The sequence below is a fragment of the Lepidochelys kempii genome, chromosome 12 (assembly GCF_965140285.1).
Source record: "Lepidochelys kempii isolate rLepKem1 chromosome 12, rLepKem1.hap1, whole genome shotgun sequence".
In the NCBI taxonomy this organism is placed as follows: Eukaryota; Metazoa; Chordata; order Testudines; family Cheloniidae; genus Lepidochelys; species Lepidochelys kempii.
The window spans coordinates 25,408,941-25,419,092 of NC_136391.1; the positions used below are offsets into that span (position 1 = coordinate 25,408,941).

Consider the following 10,152-nt stretch of genomic DNA (forward strand, 5'->3'; position numbering starts at 1 on the left):
TAAAAACTGATGGAAAATAGATACCATGGAAAAAAACTAGCAGATTTGCTTCTTTATGTATTAATGGCTCAAAAGACTTCTAAACAGTATTTGGCTCAGTATTTTAGGCTGGGTTTTTTAAAGAATTTTGTTTTCAATTCTGAAGTACAGAATATCCTTAACTGTAGCAGGTGTCTTTTCTAGAAACCCTGTTTATGCAGTCTTTCCTAATAGGAAAAGGTAGTAAATGTTTGAGCTCTGGAAAGATGGTGGAGATATGGGGCAAAAAATCAATAGATTATACTCCCAACTCTGGAATTTTTTAAATGTGTTTCACTCCCTAACCAATTTTTTAAGTCAGTCAATAGTCCATTAATTCAGTACATGAAAGTCAAGTGGGATACCAAAATGAGAATTTGGGGCAAATATTTTCACTGGAGAGGAGGATGTGCGTGGTCTTTTTTTTCTCTGCCAGTATATCCATTTGTTGTTCTCTGCCTTTCTCCTCCTGTAGAAGCAGCCAGAGGAGTAGTAGTTCTTTGAGTGATTGCACTTGTCCATTCCACTGTAGGGGTGTGTGCATGCTAGGGGCGCTGGAACAGGGAGGCCATGGCCTCACCACTTTTAAAAGTGAGAGGGCATAGCCCTCTTTTTACCTGGTTGTAAGTCCAAGTGATGGGGGTGGGTGGACAGGGCAAGAAGGGGCGGCACAGGGGCAAGCAGCAGCGTGGGGCTTTGGGGGACAGGCCACAGTTTGGGTGCCGGTGGCCCCCCCACAGTTTTAGGAAGCTTTTGCCACTCTTGGTTTGCACCCCGAGCACAGCACCTGGAAGGTGTTTTTTTTTTTTTTTTTTCCCCCCTCAGTGGTATCAGTCGGGTTGATTCTGACACCCTCATGTGCTTTGCGCTCACAGTGCCAGTATAAAGGACCTGGCCAACCCGTGCCCCCTTAGTTCCTTCTTACTGCCCCTGATAGTCTCTGGAACTGCTCTCCTTGCTACAGCAAGCTATTCTCAGTGGACTTTTTCCTTTGGGTTTTTTCTGAACTTTTAGAGTGTAAATCGCTGAAGGAGAAGTGTTAACTAGATTATCTAACTATCAACTGAGTTTCATCTGCTCCCAGTACTAAGGCGTGCCTGGGCTTCAAGCCCTATGCCTCCTGCAGCAGGGCTTTGTCTTTGAGTGACCTGCATTCTAGTTGCTGAAAGTGTTTGGGTGAGGCTCGCAGAGATTGCTGTCACATCTGCTGTGATTTTTAAGCTTCATACAAACAAGGACTGGGAGGCAGGCTAACATTCCTATTGAGGGAAGTGGTGCTCAGTCCTTCCTCCAAGCTGCACCGAGTACCTCAATGTCGGTGCAGAGCCCTCCTCCTGCTGAGCAGAAATCTCAGCACTGCTCGCCATTCCTGGTTGAGAGGGAACATTCCCCACCTCAGAAGAAGGCTAGACATGGAGAGCAGAGTGCAACCTAGGTTGGACCACTCCTCTGCCTCAGTTTTGCAGGCAGCACCATTGACTCCAGCATGTACACAGGCACCGTTGAATCTGGTCCCAGATGAGCTGTTGACACTGGAGGGAGAGCAGCGCCAGTACAATTGCAGTGCCATCCATTCCTGAGACATTTGCCACAGCCAGAAACCTACTGGTACTAGTACGAGAGTCAGTGCCAGTGGGCAGGAGGGAGCTGGTAGCCCCTAGCTGCCATCCGATTTCAGGCCCCGCAATACCATCCAGAGGGAAACTGTCCTTGCTAGTTCCGGTGCAAGCTTCCCTGCCCCAGAACCGATCTCCAGCACCGGTGGGAACTGCACCTCCATAGTCCACAAAGGAGGGCTCATCCTTGGAGTCAGAGGTTGAATCGTACTCCTTTTGCCCAAGGAGTCACCCCCATAATCCTTCCAGTCTCCTGGCCCTACCATGGACCCAGCCACAGGGGTGCCACTGACTGCTTGGCCCAGTGGTCATTGGCCTTTGCCTATGTAGTGACCTTTTTTGGACCCATGGGCATTCTCTCCCCCCGCCCCCCAATGCCAGGGCCCCATTTGAGATGCTCCTTCTTGGTGGCCTCTAAAAGAAGGACACCTGTCCCATTGGGCAGCACGTTTTTATCACTTCCACCCAGATATTCCAGGGGTTCGAAACAGTCCTCTTCATGGGACGCCTGAAGGCATTATACCAGTTCCTGTATTGCTGGATCCTGTCTCCCCTTTGTTTTCGGACTGCCTGTCCCACCTCAACTCAGCATGGTCTCACATCATCCATTCACTCAACTCAACTCTTCATAGCAATAGCTGATAGGGTGAAAGACACCCACCCACACCCCCCATCTCAGCTCAGAGGATCTCCCCCTGGATCACATCATGCATTCGCATGTTACTAACAGACAGGTGTTCCACTGCCAGCTATCCTGACTGCCCATTCCACGAGGGCACAAGCTTCATCCGCGGCGTTTCTGGCCTGGGTCCCTATGTAGGACATCTCCAGAGGAGCGACTTGGTCGTCAGTGCATACATTTTTCCGCTCACTGTGCCATTACTCAACAGGCCAGGGTTGATGCCCGTTCCAGTTGAACTGTTTTACAGTCCGACCTAACCACCTGTGTTACTGCTTGGGAGCCATCTACAGTGGAAAGGACATGTCTATGCAATCACTTGAAGAAAAAAATCTTTCTGTAACTGTTCTTTGAGATGTGTTGCACATGGCCATTCTACAACCTGCCCTCCTACCCCTCTTCGGAGTTAGCCAGAAAGAAGGAACTGAGGGGTACAGGTTGGCTGGGCACTTTATACTGGGGCTATGAGGGCAGGGCCCTAGAGAGCACCAGAGTCAAACCAACGGATACTACCGAGGAATAAACTTCTGGCGACTGTGCTTGGGGTGCATGCACGCGCACACCCACCCACCCACCCCTAGAGTGGAATGGACATGTGCAACACATCTCAAAGAAAAACAGTTATGAAAAAGTTAGTAACTGTTTTTAGAGATCTGTAGTGCAAGAGTTTAAAATGTGGGGACTGCTAAAAAATCAGATTTTTTGCAGCCATTTCTATGTGGAGAGGTTTCAGAGTAGCAGCCGTGTTAGTCTGTATTCGCAAAAAGAAAAAGGAGTACTTGTGGCACCTTACACTAACCAATTTATTTGAGCATAAGCTTTCGTGAGCTACAGCTGTAGCTCACAAAAGCTTATGCTCAAATAAATTGGTTAGTCTCGAAGGTGCCACAAGTACTCCTTTTTCTTTTTATGTAGAGAGGGTTTCTTCACTGCCCTTTTACTGGTGGTGTTCTGTCTTAGATAGATATGTCTTGAACAAAGATGCTGCTTTGCATGTTTATTTGAGGAAGTATGTGCAATGTACGGCAGTAGGCCAGTAAAGGTTACTAACACACAGTGCTAAGGGGAAGTACTGTAAATATTTAACATTGATGTGCAGAAATGTTCAGGTTTTGATAATGTATCATTTTATTTTCCCCTTTTTTGGCAAGGCATTGAGATCCAAGCAAGATAATTTAACTTTTGGGGACTGTTACAGAACCAGCTAACTTAGCAATGCATTATAACATTGCAGTGGAGTCCTCTGTAGTATATCAAAATACTTAAAGAGGATGAAGAGGCAAAGTTGTTTTTTTTTTCATGTATTTGTCATTAATTATATGTTCTGTTCATGTATATTAAATAATACAGATCTTTAGTCTTGTTAATCTAATAAATTCACACTTCCACACAAGTATAATATATTTTATCCAGAACTATAAAATGATTTTCATATCTCACCTACTAATACCACCTTATTTAATCTGCAAAAAATCAAGGGGACCTCAGTCCACTGGACAGCAACAACACAAATCCTAATTTAGAAGGTCTAGTTAATAGATGGCAACACCTTGTGACTATTTACAATTGGATACTGACCTTCTCTCCATGGTGTTACCTCATGGTTATTCCCATGTATTAGGTCTTCCAGAAGTTTTCCCTCTAAATTATGAGTGTCATAACTAATTGCTATATATGTTCTTTCACGTGGGAACCATATGAAAGTCAAATTTTTTTTAAACAGTTGCACTTTTTATGTTTAGGCTTTAGGATTTTTTGTATTTTAAAAAATTCGTTCTTTTATTATGGGGTTAGATTTTGTCACAAGTTAGTTTGGGCCTTTTTTGTTAAATCTTATTAGAATGGAAGAATTCTGATTATTTTTATTTTTCTAGAAGATAAACTTGAGAAACCAGAGAAGCCTGTAAATGGGGAAGATAAAGGTGACTCAGGTGTTGACACCCAAAACAGTGAAGGGAATGCTGATGAAGAAGATCCACTTGGACCCAACTGCTACTATGACAAAACCAAATCCTTTTTTGATAACATCTCTTGTGATGACAATAGGTATGCCCTGCAATGGGAAGCCAATTATTCTCCTCAGTGCATGTCTATTCCATAATATAGTGCATCAGCATTAATTTGTTTATAGTTTAAAAATGAAGTTTATGACTATGGTTGGAAAGCAACCGAAGTTCAAGTCCCACTTGCAATTTCCCAGTATAAAAATATGCAGAATAAAACACAGGTCCTTTGATGGATTGATGCACTTTTTGAGAGTTGATTCAGTGCTTCCCCAGTAATGCACTGATAGCAGGAAGGCAACAATTTGGATTTCTACAACTTCTTTGCACTGGTTGGAGGTTCAGTGCTGTTTCAGTGCCATCAGATAGAGAAAATAGAAAACTAAGGCCTAATTTCAAGTTTCCTGGTGGTACTAATTTTCTCAACTTCCTGTTTGAATCAACACAGAGCCTTTGTAATTGTGCAGAATGTAGAGTACACAAGGCAGCATTCTCTTAAAGTGAAATTCTCAGTGCAATATTACAGTATCTAGCTACAGTAAAACATTCCTTTCCATTATACTAAAAGGATTATTGTGCCAGGCATTCAGATACTACAAATAGGTATCACATCAAGTAAAACTTAAATATGATAGATAAGCAAAGTGTTTCATTGTAGTGCCTTTTGTGGTGACTTAGGTGCTTCTGGACAGGCTCTCTCACTGTAGGCTGTTTCAAAGTGAAAATTTAGACACATTTTAAAGAGCTCATATCACTTTGTACATGCTAGAGAAAGGAGGCCAACCTGGGCTGAAGAAAGGAGGTTAAATGCGGAGACTTTCGGAATACCACTGCGTTCAAATCGTGGTCGTGGCGGCTACCGCGGTAGAGGAGGAATTGGTTTCCGTGGTGGCAGAGGACGTGGAGGTGGAAGAGGTGGTTTCGGCGCTCCTCGAGGATTTCGTGGTGGATTCAGAGGTGGTCGTGGAGGCAGGGAGTTTGCTGACTTTGAATATAGGGTAATAATAATATACTTGTATTAATAGAATACTTTTTGTTTAGTGAAATTTGAAGGGTTTTTTATTTTCTTAGTTACACTATCAATAAAAACTTAGGACCTGATCAAGTGCCCTTTGGGATTGTACAGTCAGGAAAGGCAGTTGGAATGGAGGCATTTATTAAGCAGTATTCTGAAAATACAAGGATTTGAAGAGGAGGGTTGAACTCTTTTTTTTTTTTTTTTTTTTTTTTTGTAGCTTAAACTCCTTTACTGCAGGATTCATCACCCATTTTTAAATCTTTCACAGTAAACAAAATATTAAAAGCTTTAAAATTTCCATAGTTCTGATATTTTCTTTGATGAAGAAACATAATTTTCTAAAACAGCAGTAAGCCGCTTTAAGCTCTCATCCTGCTCAGGCATTTCATACTCAAGTTCCTTCTGCAGTCTTCCACAAAAACAATTGTTCTTTAGGGATTAAATTCACTCCCATACAGAGGGGTCAGAACAAGTCCTATGCACTTGTTAAATCGCACTTAAACCCTCAGAGTAGGATGTTAGTTGAGCTTAGAGATGCAGATGCCTTGAGTTGGCCCTCTGCAGAAGTCTCATTTTAGCTCTAAAGAATCAAACTGAGAATGAAGGCTATGGCCAAAACAGTTTCTAGTGTGCTTACAAATTGCTCTTATGCAAGATCTGATGAAGATGATTATTTTCACTTTTTGACATTATAAAAACTGTGCCATGGAAGGCTGCACAGGGATAGGAAGAACTTGGAAGAAAGGAATTTCCCATGTCATCCACTGTTGAAACTGCAAAAATAGCTCAAATTTATCCATACTTCCTTACTGTCTTAAGTTCAGTGTCTTAATTATATAAATATAACATTAAGAAAGCTTGAAGTCCCCCTAAGAATAAGAGATGAGACCATAGTTGTCCAACTGAAATAGTTTGTGTTCAGGATGGGCTGAGCCACTGAGTTAAGTGAGAATTAGTCCTTCCCCAAAATATAGACACTCCAAAACAACCACCTCAAAAAGTTATATGATGTATTCTTTGGAGTTGTGATTGAGATCATATCTCCTCTGGTTTCTGTTGCCTTCTAGGAAGGGCAGAGCAGGTTGACATCCCTAAAGCAGCAACTGACAAGTGATGCATTTGGTTAAAGGGACACTTCAGATAGATTTGGCACTTTTTAAAAAAAAAAAAAAAAAAAGGGCGGGGGGGAGGGTTTAAATCCATAATTGGCCAGATCCTTTGCTGGGATAAGTCGTCATAGCTCCATTGATTCCAATATTGAAACTTTTATAATGTCACTATTTCAGTGAAAACCACTTCACATTTTCCCAAACGTTGCATCACTGCTCTAGAACCAGAAAGTTAGTCAGACCAGAAAAAATATGAATGTGACCGTTTATTATCCACACTGAGAGGCATACATCAAGTAAACAAAAATAGATAGAAGTAAGTCTATGTTAAAATCCTGGCCCAGATTGAATACATGTTCTTGTGATAGTTCGCTGGGAAGGGGAGAGGGGGGTAGGCAGTTGTTACTTAGAAATTTTCATGATATTTTTCTGAAATATTCATTATGGAATCCTGAATTTTCTTGCATTGGCACAACTTCCTGACTCTGTCAGTCATTCTTCACAAACTGCTAGGGGTTAGTCCTGTAGTTCTGAGCTCCTGTGGGATCTGAGCATGCTTTATCCAGTCAGTAGCCAGTAGCATTGACATGGAGTGAGGCAGCATCTGAGGCTTGAGCAGAAGTGGGTGCATAATACAGCAACTAGGCTGGCTGGAAAGTTGGCATTTTTACATAATCTATAATGCCAGAAGTGTTTCCAAGCCTGGATGACGAGCGTCCTTTAAGTGTGCCAGACTATGAGGGGTGCAATGAATAGCAGTTAAATTAATTATAAAAAGCAGTTTTTCTGTGGTTCTGTTAATAGCCTTTGGCAAAAATACTGTGATGTCTTTTTTGTGTGTGTGGCCATCTAAAATCAATTAATCATTTTCCATATTCTCAAACTAGTTTGACTACAAATATGTTTGAACAAAATATAACATTCTAACATCTCTTCTAGAAAGACAACAAAGTTTCTGCATAGTCTACAAGAAAGCTGGAACCAGGTGAACTTCTAGATCTTCATGGTCAAGAGAATTAGTTTGCAAAGAATGAAGTTAATTTGCTGTATACTTGTCACCAGCACTGGGATTTAACTATTTAATTTCAAAGGGGGTTAATGCAGTTACTTTTTGAAAAATGGCCATCTTTGAAAACAAGGAGCATTAAATATATTTGAGATAGAACGGTAAGTAATTTCTTATGTATAGTTAGCTATAAAGCAGTACTTCGATGGAATTTAAGTATTTTTTCATCACTGAAAGGATTTTTCTTATTACTAAACTGTATTTAATAATTGCCGCAAGTTACAAGGACAATTGTATGCAGAAGGCCGTCGATACTGTGAGTGTTTTGATCCACTGAAGGTTGTTTTTTGGAAATCCTGTAATATCCCTTTTGAGATAGTTGTACTTTATCAACTAGGGTGCTGGACAGTAGAAAACTTGCTTTGTCAGACAAATATGTACACACAGTAAATATTGTTTCTTAGGCAAAGGAAACTTTTTATATAGTTGTAAAATTCCATTATATCCCATTGCCAAAGAAACATTACAAACTTTGTATAGCTGTATAAAAAGCAACTAATTTTTTAAAGAATAAACATTTTTAAGTCCGCAAACATACTATGTTTATTGCAAAAGTTGATATGCTAAAGAACACTGAGTTAGTTTGTTTTCTTCGTAGCTTTTCAGGCTTTAAATTTGCTTGATTTTTATATTTGGATTATAAATGAAGATTTGAAAATGTTCTTCCATTATACAAAGCTGAATACTCTTCTTTCTTGCAAGAACTTCATTTTGTAATGTCTGGCATATCACAGGATTTGACCAAATTAAGAAGATTTTTCAAATAAGAACAAAAATAAAATATTTTGTCACATGTCAGAACTTGCAATTAATTTTACTTTGTGGTAATACTCACTTTTTAAAAAATGGACCAGGCATGGGAGTTAATATGCTCCTTCTAAAATGCTTGGGATAAAAATATGCCTCCATGTGTCAATTCTTGAAATGTTAACTTTGTTGTAATACCAGTAGACATAATCAATTTAAAGAGAATTCTTAGTGTTTGAAGTTGTTTGCATTTTGATAGACTCTAGCTTGGAGACATTAAAAATTCTGATTGTTAAACCAGTGAATTCACAAATGACTTGGTATGGATTTTTTTTTCCTCAATTCTAAATTACTAGTTACAACTTTTTGATATGTTTAAGTTATAATTGAAAAAGGAATCTGGTAATTTGCGTTTGTATATGTATATAAAGGCCACAGGAATAAAGGGATCCAAAGATTAAAAAAATTTTATCTGATTTGCTGATTTTTGTTAACTTTATCCTCAAAATGTTCAGTGGTGGTAAAGATGTGGAAAACTGCACTGTTGGAAAATTGGAATATTTAAAAGTGGTTGATAGAATCTTATCTTAATTTTATATCTTTTTGTATAGCACTACAAGGAAGTATTTTGTAATTGGTTTCCTTATTAAGGTCCAGTATTGGCAGCCGTAGAAGTTAGATAATATTGTTTAGTAATGTTTTTTGCATGTTAACAACAATGCCTTTTTGGGAACCACAAATCATGATCCTGAACAACTTCTGAGGTTTTTGAACATAAAGGCAAGTGCTGTACTGTTGCAATAACCATGTATACTGTATGAGGTGTCCCAGGCTTATTTAAACAAGAGAAATTGTAAATAATACCAATGATACATGCTGTGAAGGTCTGAGTTGATGCGTCTTTTCCCCCACTTGTTTGGGTTACTAATTGGGGTGTTTTGTACCCCCAGTAACTAGCAGCATGGCATACCTTCAGTGTACTTTGCTACATGAAAGTAAGGTTTTTATTCTAAGCCAGAATAAACAGTTCAATAAAATCAGTCTTTTTGAAAATTCTTTCTAGTTCTAGGAAGACTGGAGTAGGAAAAACCGATTATTAATCTGTTTTCCCAAGCAGATGTACAGAAGAACTGCGTTCTTCCCCTTTCATGATGGAAGCAGGGTAGCAGCAACTACCTCAGGCTCCTCTGTTCCCTCTAATCCTGTTTTCTGCTTTCTTCCTTTTCAAGCAAAGAGACAATGTAGACAAACAAAGGCAATACTAAGGAGAGGAAAAACAAAAGAACAAATAAGAAAAAAGTCTTGTTTTTACTGTTTGTTCTTTTAAGCAAGCAACAGGAAGAACATGTGCAAAAGAAGGGAAGCTTACCCTCCTGTGGCTGCTTCCACTTGGGGGCCCAGTCACTGCCAGCTAGAGATTCAGTGCTTCCCCAGACCAGCTTCTGTTAACCCACTCCCTGTTCAGGCTGTCCACATGGCTGCAAGACTTTCATTCTCTGCATGAGTGGCTCCATCGTTTCAGATAAAGTGTGCTAGTCTGGGCCTTCCCCTCTCTCTTTCTTTCCAAAGTAAATGAGGGCCTTCTGGGCCCCTCAGGTTACCTGTATAACTCCATTAGCATCAGATTAATAAACTGAACACAATGGTATTGCACAGATGTAGAAAATAATTCAAGCTGTAGAATTTTTTATTATGGATGCTGTATGAAAGAAACAGTCAATGTCAGAACCAGGGTGAGTTTGTGGATGTAGAAGGGGTGTGTGTGTAAATCTGTTTGCTAGGCGCACCACACAACAGAATATTATTGACTTTTCAGGGCAGATCTATATTTTTCTACCATGCTGCTCCTTATAAATGACACACTCCCCAGAATCAAATGTATAGAGCCTCTAACTT

General features: G+C 40.1%; 1 protein-coding gene across 6 annotated transcripts in view; it reads left to right on the forward strand.

Moving 5' to 3' along the window:
* LSM14A (LSM14A mRNA processing body assembly factor) overlaps positions 1–9,293 on the forward strand; it is a 32,947-nt gene extending 23,654 nt beyond the window's left edge. For 4 of the 6 annotated variants that reach the window (XM_073307916.2, XM_073307910.2, XM_073307915.2 and 1 more), the window contains 3 exons: positions 4,188–4,359; positions 5,086–5,314; positions 7,383–9,293. In XM_073307916.2, the coding sequence (XP_073164017.1) occupies positions 4,188–4,359; positions 5,086–5,314; positions 7,383–7,406 (425 nt within the window). In that variant the 3' untranslated portion in view covers positions 7,407–9,293. The remainder of the gene's footprint in view (positions 1–4,187; positions 4,360–5,085; positions 5,315–7,382) is intronic. The other 2 variants (XM_073307914.2, XM_073307913.2) reach the window with 1 other exon arrangement.
* The last annotated feature ends 859 nt before the right edge of the window (positions 9,294–10,152 follow it).